General features: G+C 39.6%; 1 protein-coding gene across 12 annotated transcripts in view; it reads left to right on the forward strand.

Moving 5' to 3' along the window:
- zc3h13 (zinc finger CCCH-type containing 13) overlaps positions 1–23951 on the forward strand; it is a 98782-nt gene that overhangs the window by 8944 nt on the left and 65887 nt on the right. For 11 of the 12 annotated variants that reach the window (XM_043700326.2, XM_087993045.1, XM_087993053.1 and 8 more), the window contains 6 exons: positions 3994–4126; positions 11830–11939; positions 16466–16577; positions 17087–17201; positions 20283–20422; positions 21455–21606. In XM_043700326.2, coding sequence (XP_043556261.2) covers positions 4010–4126; positions 11830–11939; positions 16466–16577; positions 17087–17201; positions 20283–20422; positions 21455–21606 — 746 coding nt within the window. In that variant the 5' untranslated portion in view covers positions 3994–4009. Of the gene's footprint in view, positions 1–3993; positions 4127–11829; positions 11940–16430; positions 16578–17086; positions 17202–20282; positions 20423–21454; positions 21607–23951 lie in introns of those variants that run through there. The other variant, XM_043700337.2, reaches the window with a different exon arrangement.

The following is a 23951-nucleotide window of genomic DNA, read 5'->3' on the forward strand; positions in this document are numbered from 1 at the left end:
CAGCCTGCATAACTCAGTTACATCCTATCCTTGGGGAAACATGAATGCTAATACAATTATGATTTACAATTGAGGTTTGTAAATAGTCTCAAATTGTCCCCATTGACAATTGTCACTATTGACGTTGTTTTAAAGTACCAGTACTTTGCGTCAGAATATTTTGAGTGATAGAAAACTGTGCCTTGCCAAGACACAATATAAGATTTACTATCCAAAATTGACACTGTTGGTATCTTTGTTGAATTGATAAACCTAGTATTATGGTCTTAAACCCTTATCACTGAATGAGAATTTTTAAGTTTATGATATTGCCTTCTATAGGCTGAACTGATTGACAGCTATTGTATTATCCTTATCATTCCAATGAAGTGTAATGGAGATTGCCCCATTGAGCTGTGGGGAATCACAAAGCTGTGGTCTTTTTCCTTTCTGATTAGTGAGTTATATATGAATTAGTCATTTGAACTATGTAACACCAGAATGAAATGTTCATACTTGCAAGTCAGACATTAATATTACACATAACTTGTACTTTGAAATTACAGGATTGCAATGGAAGCATGTCTTTTACACTTAAAGCAGTTGGTATATGATTCGGTTGACTCTTCTTCAGCCCTGCCTCACCACAATAATTACACTACTCACATCAAGCATAAGACTGAACATCAGCAAGGAAATGTCCGTCTGATTATCATCCTCCCTTGCCTGGTGAATGAACGCCCTTCGAAGTTGCACACCATTTAGATAAAACAATGAAAGCTAGCAAGGGCAAGAACATACTCTGGATGGCGGACTTCAGTGTTCTGCATCATGAGTCACCCTGTTGACCAGTCATGGGCTGCAGCAGTTCAAGAAGGCAGTTCAACATCTTCTATACCTACACTCTGTGAATGAAATTATTTTAACAAATCGTTTGATAAACTTAATATATTTTATCCACAAAATGCTAAATATTGAGCTTCAGTGCTCATGAGACATTTTGGGTCCTCATTCATCTCATTTTCCATAGTAGATGTTCATTCTCAAAAGTAGTACAATAGCTACAATCCTGACTCTACCATTTTCTTCCATATATGAATACATCTTTAGTGTTGCTAATGTCATGATCCCATTTGACATTAATACTGGGCAAGTCAGATCCCAGAATGAAACCCAGCTGTTAGACCCACTTTATTTTAACTGTGGTGATCAGTTACTGAACACATCTATGAGAGTCTGCAATTATATTTTTAACACAAAGACTGGAACAGTTATTAAACAAAACCATACTAGACTGGACAAAAAGATTTAAAATATTTAATTGCCATCAATAATATTCAAACTCTCGCTGTTCTCTTTCTACCAAAAATACCTTTACAATCATCAAAACTCCAGAAATATCTCCACACGTAGGCTTCATGCACAGGCTATCTAAACAATAAATGAGGCTCAAATTCGGAAAGTTAAAAAAAATTGCCCACTGACAACAGTCGACACTGAAATGTCCAGAAGGGAGTCAGTCAGTTGTACACAGGCCAGCACATCTGCGATCAGTTTCCTTCTGGCAAATGTCTGTGTATGTTTTTATTTTCTTCAGCAGTGACACCTTAAACTGCAAACTAAGCTTATTGCTACTTTAACTTCAGAGCAGACACTAGAATGTCCTGAAACTCAATCCAGCTGTCTTGCAAGATTTCTGACAGAAGCATTAAACATGCTGCTGCTACTCTCTAGTACACATGTACACTGACTGACTGACTCCCTTCTGGACCTTTTGGTGTCGTCTTGTTATTAGGCAATTTTTTTAACTTTCCAAATATCAGCTTCATCTGTTGTGTTGATATATTGATAGTTTATGCAGTCCTGGAGGAAGCCATTGTGACACATCTGGGCTTTGGCGTGATCCCTTCTCAGAATCCAATCCTGAATCTTGATATACCACCTTCAGATGCCTCATGTGATCTGTACCAATTGTGTTTGTCCTTTTGGCCTTCACACTGCTACTTTCTCTTGGCAAAATTGGCACATTTGCCGCTGGTGTATTTCTGCAGCTGAAGTGCCTTAGTCTCCAACCTTCTTTATCTGCAGCTTTCCTTACACCCACCCCCAGCCCTGAAGAAGGGTTATACCCAAAACATTGACTTCTCCACCTCCGGATGCTCCATGGCCTGCTGTGTTCTTCCAGCCTCTTGCTTGTCCACCTTGGAATCCAGCATCTGCAGGTTTTTTTGTCTGTAAATGAGAAGGCAGCAAGATTTCTCAGTACTAAGTTCACAAGAACAACTTTAAAAATGAACTCCACTCCCCCTCCTTAGTAAACAAAAATATGAAGGTTATACATTATTCCTAACAATAGGTATTCTTTTTACTTGTGACGCGACAGTATGAATGTTGTCATGATGCGATGTAATGGGACAAACTATTTTTACTATTGAGGCGGAATCCAATAGAATTTACAATAAAGGCAGAGCATTTAGAACTTGGGCAAATACGGCTGTCCAGAGAAGACTTGCATGGATTTAATTTGAAGATTTTGTGGTGGTCAGTATTATGGCTGATAGAGCAGTGCCTGTGGTTGTTTCTTTGGGTTTCCAGAAGTAATTTGATAATTTGTACAGAGATGAAGGTAAAGAGGGTTAAAAGTAGCAACGTGACATAGATTGATAATTCTTTGGGAGGGGAAGATTGATAATTGTTTGGGAGGGAGAAGATTGTATGTTTGTTCTCTGACTGGGAGCATGTGACAAGTGGTGCTTCCTAGAGACCTCCACTGAGCTTTTCATTGGATAATAATAGATTATATAAAGGGAGGGAGAGTAACATAGTAAAATCTATAGTTGGGCAACATAGCAAATTATGCTGATGGAAGCAGGAATTTACAAAGAAACATGAGCCAGTGTGTGAGACAATCAATAGGTAGACGCCACATAGTAAAATGTGAGATCATGCACCTTCGATCTGAGAGAGAAATTTGCAGGTTATTTTGAACAAAGAGAGATGAGGAGCTATGCACAGTAGTGCAATTTTGTTGTGAATTTGCGCAAACCACTATGAATTAGATTGTATACCAAAATTTGTTAAAAAAGTTAATGTATTAATTCTGTTGAGCCAAGCATATAGAGAGGCATCATCATTTACATAGACAAGGCAGGTGCTAATACAAAGTTCTATTTTCAGTGCGGAACCTTGCTCGACATAGTTAAAAATCACACAACACTAGTTATAGTCCAACAGGTTTAATTGGAACCACTAGCTTTCGGAGCGCTGCTCCTTCATCAGGTGGTTGATGAAGGAGCAGCGCCTGAAAGCTAGTGCTTCCATTTAAACCTGTTGGACTATAACCTGGTGTGTGATTTTTAACTTTGTACGGCCCAGTCCAATACCAGCATCTCCAAATCTTGCTAGACATGACTGTGCTGCAATAGTCTCATTCTCTGGGTTGTACTCACCACTGATCTGACAAAATTATCCCCAAGATTCTTGCACTTTAAAATTTTCTTGCAAATATAATGGAAGGAATCTATCCCGCAGTGAGAAGCGAAAATTTTTGTAAGGTAAGACAAATTTAGCCCTGATGTCATGAAGTTCTTCACAAAGAGTAATTAATGAATGGAATGAATGTCAGGGTAACTGATTACATTGATGTGGGACCGTAAACTTCACTGAATGGGTGAGCTAAAATGAGTTTAAGCTATCCATATTTTTCTCATGCTTGTGCAATTCTCAGAAGTATGACTGTGAATTCTGAAAGAAATAGACAGTAAACCAGTGATTTTTATTTTTAAGATAATCCCTCCACAAAACTAGGCATCTGGTTTTAACCCAGGAATCCTATTCTTTATAAATCTGGTGTTTCAATTTGCAAATTTATGCTCCCAAACAAAGTCTTTTGTTGTATAATCAACTTAACCCAGAGCTACTTTCAGCATTTGTTGTGATTAAAGCTAAAAATGCAATTGCAGAAGCCTAGATGTTGTCCTACACACTTTCATATGGTTGTCTTTTTATTTTTAGCTTCCAATGAATCAGAATGTCAAAAGTGAGGAGGAAGGTTACTGTTGAAAATTCAAAGACCATTTCTGAAAGCACGTCTCGTAGACCCAGTGTGTTTGAAAGGCTTGGGCCTAGCACAGGGTCAAGTGCTGAGGTCAGTATTTATGATGGGGACAGCTTATACTTTCTAGTATTTCTACTGAATATTATTTAAAAGGTTACTCTGGACAAACAGCAACAAATACCGGCACACACTGAATGGTACGCTTGCATTTAATCACTGCAGTCCTGTTAATCTAATAATATCTTTGAGTTCAATTTATATTTCCGATGCATATTCTGAAAAGGAATTGAGTTTTATATTTTGTCCTTTCTGAAGTGTATTTCTCCCGTTTCCCTGTATGTTCTTAAACTGAGGCCTAGGCATGCTTTAATCCACGTTCTGATACATGTGCCACTGTGTCAAACAACAATAATTTAAAATCAAATTGATTACAACTGTGACACTTCTGTGTATTTTCTTCCACAATATTGCAGAACACTGGCTTTTATTACCTTGTGGTTTTCCATTATTATCCTAAAACAACACAGCTCAGATAGCCAAGAAGGTTTTTGAGCTATATATGCAAATAACGTTTGGTCAGCGAAACGGGATAAATTAAAGTGGAGTGCTCAGACGTGAAGTCGGGAGTGTTCAGATTTACTCAAATTAAATGCAAGTTGAAGTTTATGGAAGAAGTTAACCGATCTTTAATGTATTATAAAGATCTCATAAATCTTTTAAAATACTCAAGTAGAAGAATAATTTACGTAAGGCCAAAATATTAATTTAACATGAGGTACACTCTGTGGGAGCTCCTCAAATATTCAAATACTTCATAGATGTATTTCTCAAATATTAAAATTGATTGTGCTTTGCGTTTTTTTAATCAGCATAATGTGTTTAGAATGCTTGTAATTTTACCTGTAGTATCCTTGCTGTCCTGATATCATCACCTTCCTCAAGCTAATTAATTTGGTATATTTTACCCTATCATTTGCAGATTTAGCATGACAGTTTTTTAAAACTTGTGCACTTCAACAGAGTAGAAATCTATATCATGAGTCATTGTTCTGAAAATGTACTCATGACAATGATTGAATTATGTTCGTGCACCAACTTCAATATTTATAGACTGTTTTAAAAATGCAAATATGCTTCACAGCAATGCTTTGAGTAATGGTTTGGAAATTGGGTAGTGTCATGTATGTGAACTCAATTCTTTTCACCTTTGACACAAGATTGAATCCTACTTTAATTTCCATCTCTACTGGCTGTGTGAACTTTAAATGAAATGCTCACAGATAGCTGAAAAGCAATTCATAGCGCTGCCCCTCATTTGGCTTTGGGTTGCAGCTCCATTCGGAGAGAAATCCAGAATATTTTTTGAAGCAAATACTGCCTCATCAAGAATACTGGATGAAGGAAATACTCCTTCCACTGATACTCGCATTATTATAGGAAAGGATGATTTTCTAATGAAAGGGTTAAGGTACTTTCATAGAGCAGACCAGAGATTCATGCTGGGTTGTTCCAGATCTGTAAGTATTTGATAAGACTAAATGCCAACATTGGGGAATAGTTCCAATTGCTAGTATAGCAAACTTTTTATTAACCTGCACCTACAGGACCAGGCGCGTACCAGTTGATCAAGAGGTTCACATAATCAATGTAAAAACACACACTAAGTAGTAGAAATGTAATGCAGGGAGTAACACATTACTGTTATATTTTATTTACAGCATAAATCTCTTAAACAATATTGCAACTTTGTCTTAAATAAAACTTTACTGGTAGAAGGCCTTTGCACTTGCAACTGACATCGAGAAGATTGCGATAATATAATAAATGTTCAGTATTTGAGGTATATAATTTTTGCCGGTTTATCAAGGGTGCCAGTTAAAGCAAAGTTTGCTATATATTGACTGTGATTATCAAATTCATTAAAAATATTAAACTAAACTGAATGTGTCCCTGATTCCCTGAGGTACTGCTTTTAAGATACAATAAGAATATGTATTCATGAGCATTTTGTGGTAAGTGATTTTGAAATCTGTACTTCCACTGTGTGACTGTGGTGTCCAGAAATAAAGTGCACAATTTGCACTGTGGTTTAATGATATTATTGGTTTATTACTGTGCTGTGTTATGCTTCAAACTGGTAATTTTGCGTCATCTGAATGCCAGTTCTCTCTCTTAAAAATGATAACTTAAAACAAAATTCCCATTGTGAGATATACTCAGTAGGCCTCATTAGATGATCGAGTATGAGATTTCTTTTCTTTTGTTTCTGTTGTTTTAAGGTAAAAATGTCTTTGTTCAAGATAATGAAGTAAAGGAAGGTTAATTTAGGAGAATTGTAGATACTTAGAACAGTAGACCACTTTTTGTGAAGTAGGGGAAATGCTTTCAATAATGCTGCAGGAGCATGAAGTATCTGGAATATTTTAAATGTAAATATTGTGAGAATTCAGCATAAAATCAAACTTGTATTTCTGTGTTCTTGTATATTATACCAGTTCACTGTTCTTTTGTCTGTTTGGAAAATGCGTGAGATGCAGCTAGTATCTTGTTTTATAGTTCACATGGTTAATTTTAGTTTGATTTAAATGTGAAATCATCTATCACCAGTTTTCTTTCAGAGAATAATTTTGTCACCCATACATAACACTCATTGTGAGATACACAATAGCATGTTTTCCAAGAAGGGAACTTTAGCCATTATTTTATAACATGAGGGTTAAAATACTCTAGTCATATATGTAAGAGCATTTTTGAATAAGTAGGTTGGTGCACATTTATAGTGTTATTTTTCAGAGTTATTCTAGTCAAAATAAAGCTAACTACAAGATGTTAGCCATACAGATCATTCGTTAATGAATGTTAAACACATTCTCATGAAAGGTCTCTCATCAGTCATTGAGAGGTTGAGAGCAGTGAGTATGAGTCAGGCACATTTGTGATATTCTTAGCCAGACTGCTGAATATTGTGAATGAACAAGTGGCAATGATAATCTTGTCATGCAGTATCATGATGTAAAAGCATTTGTTGGTTGTGCTATTTTTCTTGGATTGCAGCTATTATTTAGGTTTCTCTAGCAAGTTTCTGTTATTAATAAGCAAATTGGACTTTTCATAATTAGATGAAAGATAGCCTCTCGACTTGCTGTGCACTGGTTAAATAAATATTGTTGACGAGGGCACTTGTTCAATAAAACCAAGTTTCTCACTTAAAATTGAGAACCACTTTTGTAAAAGGAATATATCTACAAATCATTAAAGCACAGTAAAACCAAAATATGCAGTATATGTACTTCAAAGAAAAGCTCTATATATTGAACATTAACTTCAAAAATATGGCTCAGCAAACTCAGAACATCCATGTTATAAAATGCTAGGAGCACTCAGCAGATTAGTCAACATCATACAGTAAACTTCTGAGCAAATTCCTGTGAGAAAATATATACTTTTCTAATTTGTCCACAACTGCTGATTGACCTGTTAATTGTTCCTGGCATTTTCTAGTTTTGTTTCAGATTTCTGCAATATTTTGCTCATTAATCACATCTCTAAATGTATGAATTATGTTTAGCAACAGAGACATCTAAATTACAGCATGTTATGTAAAATATTTGGTTTCAGTTATATTGTGTACTTTTGATTTATAGAAGGAATTAAGTTCTTAATTTGTTCTGAGACCCATAATAGTTTTGGTTCATAGTTACATTCATTAGGATTGAAGTGATGTACTTTTAGAATTATTATCAGTAAAATGATTTGAATTCTGTGGCTTGCATCAATAGCTTGAAGTATTGTAATTCTTAACTGCACACATGAAAAAGAGGAGCTGAGTTTGGAAACGGATCTTACTTATATTCTAAATGGGACAGAAGTCATAAAAATAAATTTCCCTAGGTGGTGCAGCACTCCATTCAAATTCATTTCACATTCAAAACAAACAAAAAGTGTATGTTACCTTAATTAAATTAAGGAAGTAGCTAGGGTGATGTACTATATATCTGAAAAACTAAACTTAAGTTGTTGAAATAAAATCATGCACATTAAAACCCAAAAACTTGCAGATCTAGGGTGAATAAGGTTAGCAACATTCATTGCATCAAATGATGCAGAACAATATAAATATAAAACAAATTCTCAACAGGATATGGATTGACTATTTTGATAGTTTACACAGAATGACATTGAAAGAAATATCAGTGTTAAGTCCATAATTTGTTCATTGCAATGCCTTGTGACAAAAGTTTTGAGCTCAAATTAGCTTTATTATAAAATATTGTTTTGACCTAGATTTGACTGCCACCAAGAAAAAAAACCTTGATCAGGGAGCTCAGATCTGTCAAGTTTCCATAATCCCAAGAGAGCACCATCTAGTTTCTAAAATCATTTGTATTAGCGGAAAGAAAACCATTGTTACAAATGGACTGAAAACTTATAACAGTTAATTTCACATCAGTCGTCCAGGACCGGTCATTAATCATAGTCAGATGAGTTATGACAGATATGCGAGAATTGCACATGGCAGACAGTCATGACAAACTATAAGCTGATTTCCTGGTGGGAATAGTTACCAAAAAAAGCAGGAAAAGATAGGAAAACTGTGATACTCCAAATTAGCATAATTAATTGAGTCCCGAATTTGTCATAGTTTGATTTATTTATTAGTTTATAGTTGGTGAAGAACAATTTCAACTTTATTTTGACTCTGTGGTGGAATTCTGCTTTGGTTAAATCTGGTAAGGAAGCGAATCATTTTGCAAAATGGAATAATTGGATTGAGAAGTTTAATGAAATTACCAGCTGTAATAATACAGTAACTTTCTAAGAATTCTATATAATGAAATATATAGAATTTTAATTCATAATTTTCAAAATCTGGTCACAACGTGTTAAAAATGTATTTAGTAAGTTGCAAGCAGTAGCTTGATTTAGTAATGCTAAATGGGGGACAAATGTTATAGGGGGCTTTAACTGTACAAATATTGGCTGCAAATACTATAGTTTGCATACTTTAGATGAGTCAGATTTTGTCCAGTGTATGCAGAATGGTTTCCTGACACAGTTTGTAGACAAGGTAACAAGGGGTGGGGCCACATTGGATTTGGTACTGGGTAATGAACTGGGCCAGGTGTTCGATTTGGAGGTAGGGAGCACTTTGGTGATAGTGACCACAATTCGGTTATGTTTACTTTAGCGATGGAAAGGGATAGGTACATACCACTGGGCAAGTGTTATTGCTGGGGGAAAGGCAATTATGATGTGATTAGGCAAGATTTAGAATGCATAGGATGGGGAAGGAGACTGCAGGGGATGGGCACAACTGAAATGTGGAGATTATTCAAGGAACAGCTACTGTGTGGCCTTGATAAGTATGTACCAGTCAGGCAGGGAGGAATTGGTCGAGCAAGGGAGCCGTGGTTTACTAAAGAAGTTGAATCTCTTGTCAAGAGGAAGAAGAAGGCTTATATTAGGATAAGACATGAAGGCTTAGTTAGGGCAACTAAGAGTTAGACGTTAGCCAGGAAAGACCTAAAGAGAGAGCCAAGAAGAGCCAGGAGGGGACATAAGAAGTCTTTAGATTAAGGAGCAAGGAAAACCCTAAAGCTTTGTATAGGTATATCAGGAATAAAAGAATGACTAGAGTAAGATTAGGGCCAATCAAGCATCGTATTGGGAAATTGTGCGTGGAGTCTGAGGATATGGGGAAGCGCTAAATGAATATTTTTTGTCAGTATTCACACTGGAAAAAGGCAATGTTGTCGAGGAGAATATTGAGATATAGGCTGCTAGACTAGATGGAATTGGGTTCACAAGCAGGAGGTGTTAGCAATTCTGGAAAGTGTGAAAATAGATGAGTCCCCTGGATCAGATGGGATTTATCCTAGAATTCTCTGGGAATACAGGGACGAGATTGCAGAGCCTTTGGCTTTGATTTTTATGTTATCATTGTTGACAGGAATTGTGCCAGAAGGATAACAAAGTATATCCCCTTGTTCAAGAAGGGGAGTAGAGACAACCCTGGTAATTATAGATCAGTGAGCCTTACTTTGGTTTTGGGTAAAGTTTTGGACAAGGTTATAAGAGATAGGATTTATAATCATCTAGAGAGGAGTAAGTTGATTAAGGATAGTTAACATGGTTTTGTGAAGGGTAGGTCGTGCCTCACAAACCTTATTGAGTTCTTTGAGTTGGTGACCAAACAGGTGGATGAGGGTAAAGCAGTTCATGTGGTGTATATGGATTTCAGTTAGGCGTTTGGTAAGATGCCCAACGGTGGGCTATTGTACAAAGTAAGGAGGCTTGGGATTGAGGGTGACTTAGCAGTTTTGATCAGAAATTGGCGAGCTGAAAGACAGAGGGTGGTGGTTGATGGGAAATGTTAGTAGTGGTGTCCCGCAAGGATCTGTTTTGGGGCCACAGCTGTTTATAATTTTTACAAAAGACATGGATGAGGGCATAGAAGGATGAGTTAGTAAATTTGCAGATGACACTCAGGTTGGTGGAGTTGTGGATGATGTGGAAGGATGTTGTAGTTACAGGTTACAGAGGACACATAAGCTGCAGAGCTGGGATGAGAGGTGGCAAATGGAGTTTAATGCGGAAAAGTGAGAGATGATTCACTTTGGAAGGAGCAACAGGAATAAAGAGTACTGGGCTAATGGTAAGATTCTTGGCAGTGTGGATGAGCAGAGAGATCTCGGGTGTCATGTACATAGATTCCTGAATGTTGCCATCCAGGTAGATAGGGTTTTTAAGAAGGCATATGATGTGTTAGCAATTATTGGTAGAGGGATTGAATTTCGGTGACAGGAGGTCATGCTGCAGCCGTACAAACTGCGGCCGCACTTGGAAAGGGTGCAGATATTTACTTGGATGTTGCCTGGTATGGAGGGAAGGTCTTATGAGGAAAGAGGACTTGAGGCTTTTTTCGTTGGAGAGAAGAAGGTTGAGAGGTGACTTAATTGAGACATATAAGATAATCAGAGAGTTAGATAGGGTGGACAGTGAGACTTTATTGCTGGAACAGCACAGCAGGTCAGGCAGCATCCAGGGAACAGGAGATTCGACGTTTCGGGCACAGGCCCTTCTTCAGGAAGAAGGGCCTGTGCCCGAAACGTCGAATCTCCTGTTCCCTGGATGCTGCCTGACCTGCTGTGTTGTTCCAGCAATAAAGTTTCAACTTTGATCTCCAGCATCTGCAGACCTCACTTTCTCCTGGACAGTGAGAGCCTTTTTCCTCAGATAGTGATGGCAAGCACAAGGGGACATCGATTTAAATTGAGGGGTGATAGATATACGCAGACGTCAGAGGTAGTTTTTTTGACTCAGAGTAGTAGGGGCATGGAACACACTGCCTACAACAGTAGTAGACTCGTCAACTTTAAGGACATTTAAATGGTCATTGGATAAACATGTGGAATAGTGTAGGATAGATAGGTGTCAGAATGGTTCCACAGGTTGGTGCAACATCAAGGGCCAAAGGGCCTGTATTGCGCTTTAATGTTCTAAATTTTGACCTATTAGCTTTCAATGAATGTTATTCAGGTCTTTGCAAATGTTACCTTGTACCAAAAGGCAGAATAACTCACGCATTTAACCAGAATGTTTGCTTTGAACCCTGAAGGGCCTACATATTTGATTATTTGTAATGAAAGTCTGTTATTGTTGACATGGTTTTCGGAAGAGGCTTTAATTAAAAGTTACAAAAATGACAATCCGTGTTTACTAAATTGGATGAACCTTTTTAAAAACTGGTCTCAATAATTGCATAATGACAAAATCTTTTTATTTTTCTGTAGACACAATGCCGTAATTGGATGAAAACTGGCCTTTGTCCATATGGGAACACTTGTAGGTTTACGCATGGATCCTCACCCAGAGCTAAAGGATATAGTGCCACATACAGAAGGTAAAATATAATTGATTTATTAATGAAAAAGGTTAAATATAATGACTCAGCTAACCATTTTGTCAATTGGTTACCTTGGTTTTGTCGATTGACCCCCCCCACAAGGAAACGACTGTATTTATCTTACCCATGCCCCTCATGATTTTATAAACCTCTATAAGGTCACCCCTCAGCCTCTGAAGTTCCGGGAAAAACAACTCCAGCCTATTCAACCTCTCCCCATAGCTCAAATCCTCCAACACTGGCAACATCCTTATAAATCTTTTCTGAACCCTTTCAAGTTTCGCAACATCTTTCTGATAGGAAGGAGACCAGAATTGCATGATATTCCAACAGTGGCCTAACCAATGTCCTGTACAGCCACAACATGACCTCCCAACTCCTGTACTCAATACTCTGACCAATAAAGGAGAGCATACCAAACGCCGCCTTCACTATCCTATCTACCTGCGACTCCACTTTCAAAAAGCTATGAACCTGCACTCCAAGGTCTCTGTTCAGCAACACTCCCTACCATTAATTGTATAAGTCCTGTTAAGATTTGCTTTCCAAAAATGCAGCACCTCACATTTATCTAAATTAAACTCCATCTGCCACTTCTCAGCCCATTGGCCCATCTGATCAAGATCCTGTTGTAATCTGAGGAAACCTTCTTTGCTGTCCACTCCACCTCCAATTTTGGTGTCACCTGTAACTTACTAACTGTACCTCTTGTGCTCACATCCAAATCATTTATGTAAACGATGAAAAGTCGTGCACCCAGCACTGATCACAGGCCTCCAGTCTGAAAAACAGCCCTCCACCACCACCCTCTGTCTTCTACCTTTGAGCCAGTTCTGTATCCAAATGGCTAGTTCTCCCTGTATTCCATGAGATCTAACCTTGCTAACCAGGTTAGATCTCATGGGGAGCCCACGGGGAGCCTTGTCAAACGCCTTACTGAAGTCCATATGGATCGTATCTACTGCTCTGCCCTCATCGATCCTCTTTGTTATTTCTTCAAAAGACTCAATCAAATTTGTGAGACATGGTTTCCCACTCACAAAGTGTGTTGACCATCCCTAATCAGTCCTTGCCCTTCCAAATGCATGTGCATCCTGTCCCTCAGGATTCCCTCCAACAACTTGCCACCACTGACATTCGGCTCACTGATCTATAGTTCCCTGGCTTGTCTTTACCACCTTTCTTAAACAGTGGCACCACTTTAGCCAACCTCCAGTCTTCTGACGCCTCACCTGTGACTATTGTTGATACAATATCTCAGTAATAGGCCCATCATCTAATGGATTTTATACATACATGATATATTAATATTTTTTTATAAAACCTGTTCCAAATCACCTTGAGTAATGCAACAGGAGATTTCCTGTATCTAAATATTTATTTATAACAAGTGATACTTTGTCTGCCATCTATTCACCTAAATTTGTTCAAATTCCACATGTACAAATCAGGAAGATATTGTACCTGTCACCAAGTAATGAACAGGCATTCTGTTTTAAATTTTATAAAAAGTCAGCATTACCCACTGAAAAGTGAGGGAATGAATACGTTTGATGCTTGAAATAGTTTTTTAAAGGAATTTAAGATATTCCAGGACTCTGTCCTAGCTAGTTAAAAATACCACAGTTACAAGAAAAACTTAGAAAATTTGCAAACCTGTTTCTTTCTCATAAATTCCCCAAATCCTGATTCACACCATCGATGTATCTTGAATTTCTTAGAATCAGTAAGTATGATTGGACAATGCCACAATGTGCTTGATAACATGACAGAATACAGGGAGGCAAGGAGGAGACACTGAGTTGCTACATGAGTCAAATTTCTTATGACAGTGAAAGACTGGAATGTGTGAAACCTCAAATTTATTCTAATTTGAAAAACCCAATTCCTCCTTGCCAGCCACAAAAAAAACCTCCTTCATTATCGTAGACAAGTTCAGGAATTGTTATCCTTGCAAATTGACAGGAATATATAGGCGACTAGAACCTGGAAGATGGGACAAGAAACCAAGAGCCAAAAGCATGGACCCAGAGAGTGGGCTGGAGTTAAATGGGATTTTCAGTAGTTTTGTAGATTAACTGCCTTCTAAGTAAGGTTTGGTCAATATTGATTATAGCTTGGTGCAGTAAATGTCCTAAAGTGTTGTGTGATTCTTTACATTGGGAAATTCATTCCTTTTTTTTAATCATTATCAGTCTACGCAGGGATCATAACTTGAGGAAGCTTTGTGAACAGTAAAGATTTAAAAGAATAGTTGAAGACTTGCATGTTAGGTTGTAGAAGAAATGGAAGTCTCAGGGAGTGTGTGTGTCTGTGTGTCAGCAAAGGCTATTTAAAATCATTTTTGAGGTATTATTGATATTTGTTCTTGCATTCATTAGATCATCAACAGTGTGGAGTATTAAGGGGGAACCACTATTTATACTCAAAATAAACAAAACTCAAGATGTTATAACTGGCAACTTTGGAATTGAATTAGTGTGAAACTCAAGTGGTTCTGACAGATTTCAAACAGTGAGAGATTGATAGTGTAAGAGCATATTAGTGCAAACAGCTTTTATCACAACACATGGAATCTAATCAATCTGACTTTTATGGTGAGTGTCGACTTGCTCTTCTGCTTTGCCCAATACTGAGTTAGCTTTAGCATCTTGCTTTGTGTAACATGTTAGTAGCAGAAATAGATTCCCTGTGCCCTCTACCTCAATAAAAGAGTGAGAATGAAGAAAACCAGTCCTGATGATTGGATTGTATAACTGCAAACTGAAGTAGGAAAAAAATTACAAATGTGGATGAGAATAAGGGAAGCGAAAGGCAATTACAAATGAAAGCAAGAGATAATTGACTTGCTGCACTGTTAAGGAACTAGATGGAAAGAAGAAAGTGGTGCTAATGACCATTGAGGGAAAAATAAGTAAGTTAAATCATATTTCATCTGCCACTGCTTTGCCCACCTGACCAGTCATGATGAACATATTCTCAGTGTTGCTTTCGGCATTCAACATTATATTTACATAAGGCCTTAACATAGGAAAATGTGCCATTGCACCAGGAAAGAGTAGCAAGAAAGTCATCTGCAAAAGGAATTGCTGAAAATAAAAGACAAGGGAAGAGGGATGCCTAGTCACTCAGCATCCTTTTACAGCTAACCATGTTAAAATATTTGCTCATCATTTTGAGTGGAAATCAGCTTTTGTTAATGGAGTAACGAAGAGGAATTTTGTATAATAAAGCTGGAAGAATGACATGGTGAAAGAACAAATTAGGCAATCCAGGCACACCACATTTTACATGACCCTTGTTTTGAATTGTGAATTTGTGACCGAGTTGAGCATATTATCCACAGCAATCAAGTATGGCTGGTACTTATGCCATTCAATTCCCCTTTACCCTATGTTGTCCATCCTTCACTGGAGAAATGCCTGGCCTTTCCAATCCAGCAATTTCATTGAATGTGCAGTAATGATCCAAACACACTCATCTTATGTAGGAAGAAATGACAGGATGAGGAGAGTTTTTCGAAAATATTTTCCGAAGTACATTATGAGGTCATGGTTAAAATTGTTACGACCTCAGAATTGTTATTGTGATCTCATAAGGTTGTATTTTCTCCGAGGACAGTGAAATTTATGACTAAAAACCCTTGAATGCAGGGTCCCTTTCATATGAAAGGAATATTTGTTCCCATCTGTGAGGGCAACTGAATATCTAACAAGTGCCACAGATTCAAATTAGCTGTAGGCTTTCAATTTTGAACGGTTTTCACAACTGTTGGCCCATTGTGCATATAATATTACAATATAAATTGTTAAAGATGTAAAAATGCAAGCTTTTAAAACAAATGAGGGCTATAATCTGTGTTAAGGGTGCAGCAGTTTTACTTTCATACATTGAAGCTTAAAATTGTCAACTCTGAGATGTGAGAATCGTTCTAAATTACAGTCCCAGGGTGATCCTGCTATTCAAGCCTGCCAGACACAGCCAGGATATTATCGTTTAGGTGAAGGCTGCCCAGTTTAGGTGAGCCCAAATAGATACCTCTAGCTAGAATATCTTACCTTGATAATTGTAAGCGCTGAAATAAGTGTTTGTTTTATAGATTGGCTGTTATTAAACTTTTTAAGTATCAAATTGCCTATAAACTGAAGCAAAAATTTGAAGCCCCTTCAGGTTAATAGTATTGTAGTATCCTGGATTAATGGTGTCCCAGCCGATAATCTGAAAAAGTAATAACTTCAGAATGATTTGCTTGGATGTGCTTGACCTTCTGTTGCTAAGTTAAAGTTGAGCTTAGTGTTATCAGTTATTATCTACATTTATGGCATTTAAATTAACTTGATGTTTAATTGCATGGGCCATGTTATCCATCAATAAATATATCATCTGCATGTCTCTAATACAGTGGTTGTGCATGCCCTGTTGCCTGTGTTTTGATCTAAAGATTAGAAACAAGAGTCCCTTAGGAACATTTCTGCTTTGCATCAACAGAGAAAAGTGTGTTACTTTATTTTGTGGGTATACAGATCTCCAGAAAGGCCAACTGGTGATTTACGAGAGAGAATGAAGAACAAAAGACAAGATGTAGAATCTGAGCCACAGAAGAGAGCCCAGGATGAGAGTTCATCTCCAACAAGGGTGAGGGCGATGCCTATTTCAGAATTTATGAAGTTAACTGACAAATATTCCAATTAAGGTTGACTCTTACATGTTTAGGCAATAATTTTTGTTTCTAAATTTAAAAAAAAAAGACTCATTGAGAGTTTTTTGGTTGTTGAGAAGGATAGCTAAAGTGATGGTTGGTAGCATGAAATGATGCTTGACCTTTTCGAAAAGTTTTCATGTAGAATAACTTGATTCCCTCTTTTGGTGTAATGCAAGCTAGATTTAATTGCTTTGGAATTTTGGGATCTTTGGAAATTTATAACAATTAAAGCAATTCAGTTTATTTCTTGATACTAATGTTTTCGAGGAAGTTGAACTAAAATAATCAGCCCCAAAAAATTGTGATTGAGACTTGCTGTGTTGGTAGATTTAGATGCAAAAACCAAAATGATGAAGAAGTAAATCAAAGCAAATAACTTTGCAGAAATGCAGTATGTTGTTTTGTAATACTGTACAGTGAAAAGCATTCTAATTTTATTTAGAGAGATGCCTCAAGGAGCAGACACAGGGAAAAAGAAGATGCTAACCTCAAAATTACAAAGGAACGCACCCCAGAAAGTGAGGAAGAACCAGCTGATTGGGAAGCAGGCAGGGATGGTAAGTCAGATGCCATTTCTATAACCAGAATCGATGTGCATTCAAACATGGCATTAATAAAAGCATTTTGAAGTTGAGGTCACGATTAGGAACTTTGCTATATCAATAGATTTAGCAAATGCAATAAGACAGTCTGAACAAGGAAACAGTTCAAAATGAGCCAAACAGAAAACAAAGTTTCTTTCAAAGAGTTGAGCAGGATTTCTCCAAATATGTGGGATTACTCTGTTCCCCATGGGAACATTGCATATGTCTGTAGGATTCCACTGAGAGGGAATAACGAGTAGTGATTTAACAATGAGAAGTAACTTTTTCAAAATTGTGATTTAACTTCACTAATTGAAAGGAAGAAATGTGAATTACTCATCCATGTAGTTATGTGATGACTGGCTATTGACATTTTTAAGAAACAAAACAGTGGTTTTGTCTTACCAAGGACTTAGGACAAGGTGATGAAGAAGTAAAATGAAAAGTTAGAAATTAAAGATGGAGGAAAATAGATTTTGCAACTCTTGTAGGAAAAGAGATGGATGGGGTTGAGGGCAGACACTGAAGAATATAGGAAGGTTCAGAAGCATTTCTAAAAATATGGTTGAGGGTCAGTGAGGATTCTGGGAGAGAGTCCAATGGAAGTGTTTCACATAGTGATATCAACGGTTTTTCACTACTATAACAGCTAGAAGAACTTGACAACCCTAAAGATTTATAAAGCTGGGAAAGAACAAGAATACTTAATGACTTTCATTGAATGTTTCCTCAAAATGCCAGAAAAGAGACAAGTAATGTGATTTCCACAACTATTGTCCATTCTAGTAAGATTAGCAACTTCAATGTAAACATGATGGATGTTCTGGATGTAGCACAGTTCTGCCATTCTAGAAATGCCACCCAGATGTCCTTGCAGGGTTTGTGCCTGCCGATTCCTTTGATTGCGTTGTTTTCTTTGGCAATGGATCAAGATTTTAAAAGAAACTAAATATTGCTTTTTTGAGAAATTCTACCTGCTTGGCTTGGTGTTCCAGGTACACCTCACTTCTGTCAATCTGGAGTTGGCATGCTTCTGCTCATTCAATGCTGGCCTAGAAAATTGCATAAGCTGCTCCTAAGCCAAGGAATTGTGGACCCCAAATACACGGAGATGCTGTCCTTCTGGTGGAGTTTGCTTCAAGGAACAGATAAAACAAACTCCCTGAAACAGAGAAGACTTGGCACAACCAGGTCCCTGCCTTTCTCTAATGTGTTCTGCTAGTCTCCTTCAATGGTATTTTTGAAGTCACAAATCTTAAGGAAAATCCTGAGGTGTTTAAAGACAACAAGTTTCTTGAGGTGACATCAATTAAGAGGATGTCCTAGAAACATATAGAATAAGTGGAAAATACCATTTGGTCCTTTCGGCCTTCTCCACCATTCAGTACAATCACAGCTTATCTGTTTGTGTTTCAAATCCCATGTTTCTATCTTACCCCAATAGCCCTTGATCCCCGTGCCTGACAACAATTTATCTACCTCTACCCTACAGATTATTAAATTACCTCATTTTTACTGCCTTCTGTGTCATAAAATTCCAAACCTTATGAGAGAAAAAAAGAACTCTACATCTCTGACCCCCGAGTTCTGGACTCGCTGACTGACAAGAAGAAACATCCTTTTCACATCTGCTTAGTCAAGACCAATCAGAATCTCAAGCACTTCAATCAAGTCATCCCTTAGTATTCTAAATTCCAGTGGAAACAAGTCCAATCTGTCCTTGTAGACTACCCGCTCATTCCAAGTGCCAATCTAGTAAGCCTTCTCTGAACAATCTCCAATGCCATTGTAGCCTCCTTTAAATAAGGAGACCAAAATTGCACACTGCATTTGAGGTATGGTCTCACTAATATGCTGTATCACTGGATACCATCCTTTTATGTTCTGTTAACTTTGTTGAGTACATGCTGTGCCTGAATACTAACTTTTTGTGACTTGTACACCAGAACATTCAAATCCCTGTACACGTTGGTATTCTGCAGTTCTCTGTTTAAGTAATTGCTATTTTTTAATCTTTCTATGTCAATTAGTACATGGTCCTCTTGCATTGCAAAATAGCTAATATATTATCCATTTGCAAAAAAAAAGTATAGTCAGAACAAACCAATTAACTGTAGACCCATCAGATTAAATAGCTGGCTGTCAATGGTAACCTTACGGTATCTTGGATGACTGAATAAACTGAGTAGCAAATTCTATTCAGAAGGAGATAGTTGCTGATCAACCTTGTTGACTTAAGTGAATTCCCAACTGTATTTCAGAAAGACCTATTTCATTCCTATCCAACTCTGAAAGGCCCACAAAATTCCACTCAGTGTTGGAAATTCAGAATAACCAGTGGTGGTTGAAAGATTGCTTAAATGGTATCAGTGGTGGGAAGCAGAATGCTTGAGAAATTGGCGTAAATACAGTTTCTGACTGAGAACAACTTCTATTGATTTTATATGTTGTGCTGGCTTGCTTCTTGATCTGCAATATAAAAACAATTTTAGATGCAGAAGCTTTCTTGAACAAGTTAGATATATATGCGGTATCAAACTTTAGTGAGGAATTAAATGAGTTTTATAAATTGTGTAAGTAATACAAAGAACGGCAGTTAAATTTAAATGCAGAGGATGGATGTAAACGTATACACAAACAAGTGTTAGAGACCTAGGAGTATAAGCACCCTTGCCACTGTACTGCACTGCAGTGACTTGACATGCAATCAAAACAGCAAGTGGAATGCTAATAGGATATGACTCTTCAGGAAGTCATACCTAAACTGTAACCTTTGATTCTTTCAAAACAATGCTGCTCTTATTTTGAGCTTCTAAACTGAATCAGGGCATTTTACCAAAGCTAAGGTCACATATTTATTTTGCAAGTTAAATATCTAGTTATGAATAGGAAGCTTTAAAAATATGTAGGTTGTTTGAGATATTGTTTTTCCACCTTAATAATTTCAGTAGTCCTGACTCCATTGTGGGAGGAGATGGTTTGGCGAGGTTATCAAGACTATTCATTTCTTATGCGTGGCTGTTGTTCTATCATGGTAATATTATGTGTTTACAGATTCTGATAATGGAGATATTAACTATGATTATGATCATGAACTGTCCCTTGAGCTGAAGCGGCAGAAAATACAACGGGAGCTGATGAAACTTGAACAGGAGAACATGGAAAAAAGAGAGGAAATAGTCATCAAGAAGGAGGTTTGTGAACATGGAAATGTCTTTTGGTTAGAATCTCAGTGGCAAGACCTAGACATCATAATGAGTCAAAGCATGCTAACAATGTGACATGTTTTCCAATACTTAATACTAAAGGTCTCTTGTTGCCACAGCTTAAATTGAATATATTATGATAAACATTGCAAACATTTTTCCGGTTTTTGAACTTTTTATTGTTTGTATTTATAAAAGTGTAGTGGAAATTGATCTATTTGTGAGCAGGTGTTCAAGGATTAATTGAGGAGGAGTGTGCAGTTTTCCAGTTAACCTGATACATCTCGGCAGTTTGATATTTCATCTTTTGAAACAATATCCTTATGTCTATGCTGGCTTTTTTGTGGCTGTTGTTTCTTGGCATACTCTCCAAATGAGTTCCAAAACTCAATATCCCTGAAAGCATTTTCACATTTCTTAAAATTTGACTAAATGTTATGTAATAACCTAAGTTAAAGGGAGAGAGGTGTGTGCTTATTTCCAAACTGTTGGAGTTACTCACTTGTCTCCACAGGATCGCGTCTCAATTTTCAATAAGTAATAGTAAATCATTACAAGCCTCATTCAAGTTTCAAGCGATTGTTAATTTATTGAACAATTAATGAGCAAATGTGTGGCAATCTAACATGGGCATGAACATGATAGAAATCCTCTCAAATGTCTCCTCAAAAAGGAAAGTGGTTAAAGACTGCGGTTTGTTTGCTAAGCTGTTGTTTTGTAATTTCTGTTTCTCGTACCTATGTTAAGCTTCTTAAAAATTCACTGTAAGTTACTAAACTTCCCAATCACAAAGTTTGTTTATACCTGAAAGTGTGTGTTTGACTTCTTTCTGAAGCCTGTTAGCAGGTAAAAAGTAGTGGCAAAATAAACTTGCAGCAGAGGTAATTAGAGGTTACAGTTGTAAATGACTATATATATATGATTACGGCACAGCTATTAGACCATTGCAGATTCATTTCTGTTACAAATGTTAACATCTGAGACTAGATTTTAAAATCAAATATATATGATATGTTGCAGATTTCTCCCGAACCAGTGAGAACTAAGCACTCCCCATCTCCAAGAAAGACAAGCAAATCTCCTAAGCGTAGAACAAGTCCCAAGTTATCTTCATCTGGTAAGAAGGAGAAAAAAGGATCAAGGTTTTCATCGCCTGTAGGAGACCAACAAAGGTTGGTGTGACAGTTTTAAACTGTATTTTTAATATCAGTACACCCGTACCACTGCAAGTGGTGGGTTTTATGGTTTGAGTAACTGTCCTTCTAACTGGGTCACCATAGGTTCCTAGTATACAATATCCTTTAGGAGTACAGTGAAAAGCTTTTATGATGTCTGCCTTTTTATGGCAACATCTTAGGTACAAAAACCCATCAAATACAGCTTTCAATATATTTAATGGCCCAATATCTGAGGGAAGTTCAAAACGTGCCCCAGGGCTGGTTCCCCACATGCTGCACCGGAACTTGTAGCCCATGTGCTGCTCCGGGGCTCACTGCTCCGGGGCTCACTGCTCACAGTGTTCAGGGGCTGGTTCCCCATGCCCTACCCCGGGGCTCACTGCTCACGGTGTTCAGGTGCTGGTTCCCCACGCCCTACTCCGGGGATCACTGCTCACAGTGTTCAGGTGCTGGTTCCCCATGCCCTACACCGGGGCTCACTGCTCACGGTGTTCAGGGGCTGGTTCCCCATGCCCTACTCCGGGGCTCACTGCTCACGGTGTTCAGGTGCTGGTTCCCCACGCCCTACTCCGGGGATCACTGCTCACAGTGTTCAGGTGCTGGTTCCCCATGCCCTACACCGGGGCTCACTGCTCACAGTGTTCAGGGGCTGGTTCCCCATGCCCTACCCCGGGGCTCACTGCTCACGGTGTTCAGGTGCTGGTTCCCCACGCCCTACTCCGGGGATCACTGCTCACAGTGTTCAGGTGCTGGTTCCCCATGCCCTACACCGGGGCTCACTGCTCACGGTGTTCAGGGGCTGGTTCCCCATGCCCTAGACCGGGGCTCACTGCTCACGGTGTTCAGGGGCTGGTTCCCCATGCCTTACCCCAGAGATCACTGCTCACAGTGTTCAGGGGCTGGTTCCCCATGCCCTACTCCGGGGATCACTGCTCACAGTGTTCAGGTGCTGGTTCCCCATGCCCTAGACCGGGGCTCACTGCTCACGGTGTTCAGGGGCTGGTTCCCCATGCCCTACTCCGGGGATCACTGCTCACGGTGTGCAGGGGGTGGTTTCCTACACCCTACCCTGGGGCTCACTGCTCACAGTGTTCAGGGGCTGGTTCCCCATGCCTTACCCCAGGGATCACTGCTCACAGTGTTCAGGGGCTGGTTTCCCCACGCCCTACCCCGGGGATCATGGCTCACAGTGTTCAGGGGCTGGTTCCCCATGCCCTCCCCCGGGGATCACTGCTCACAGTGTTCAGGGGCTGGTTCCCCATGCCCTAGTCCGGGGCTCACTGCTCACAGAGTTCAGGGGCTGGTTTCCCCACGCCCTACTCCGGGGCTCACTGCTCACTGTGTTCAGGGGCTGGTTCCCCATGCCCTACCCCAGGGCTCACTGCTCACGATGTTCAGGGGCTAGTTCCCCATGCCCTACTCCGGGGCTCACTGCTCAGTGTTCAGGGGCTGGTTTCCCCACGCCCTACCCCGGGGCTCACTGCTCAGTGTTCAGGGGCTGGTTCCCCATGCCTTACTCCAGGGCTTACTGCTCACAGTGTTCAGGGGCTGGTTGCCCACACCCTGCTCCGGGGCTCACTGCTTATGGTGTTCAGGGGCTGGTTCCCCACACCCTGCTCAGGGGCTCACTGCTCACAGTGTTCAGGGGCTGGTTCCCCACGCCCTACCCCAGGGCTCACTGCTCGCAGTGTTCAGGGGCTGGTTCCCTACGCCCTGCTCCGGGGCTCACTGCTCACAGTGTTCAGGGGCTGGTTCCCCACGCCCCACCCCGGGGATCACTGCTCACGATGTTCAGGGGCTGGTTCCCCACGCCCTACCCCGGGGATCACTGCTCACGGTGTTCAGGGGCTGGTTCCCCACAGCCTGGTCCGGGGCTCACTGCTCACAGTGTTCAGGGGCTGGTTTCCCCATGCCCTACCCCAGGGCTCACTGCTTGCAGTGTTCAGGGGCTAGTTCCCTACGCCCTGCTCCGGGGCTCACTGCTCACAGTGTTCAGGGGCTGGTTCCCCACGCCCCATCCCGGGGATCACTGCTCACAGTGTTCAGGGGCTGGTTCCCCACGCCCCATCCCGGGGATCACTGCTCACGGTGTTCAGGGGCTGGTTCCCCACAGCCTGCTCCGGGGCTCACTGCTCACAGTGTTCAGGGGCTGGTTTCCCCATGCCCTACCCCAGGGCTCACTGCTTGCAGTGTTCAGGGGCTAGTTCCCTACGCCCTGCTCCGGGGCTCACTGCTCACAGTGTTCAGGGGCTGGTTCCCCACGCCCCATCCCGGGGATCACTGCTCACGATGTTCAGGGGCTGGTTCCCCACGCCCTACCCCGGGGATCACTGCTCACG

This window comes from Chiloscyllium plagiosum, unplaced genomic scaffold (genome assembly GCF_037043375.1).
Source record: "Chiloscyllium plagiosum isolate Xiang-an unplaced genomic scaffold, Cpla_swu_hap1 HiC_scaffold_12, whole genome shotgun sequence".
Classification (NCBI taxonomy): Eukaryota; Metazoa; Chordata; class Chondrichthyes; order Orectolobiformes; family Hemiscylliidae; genus Chiloscyllium; species Chiloscyllium plagiosum.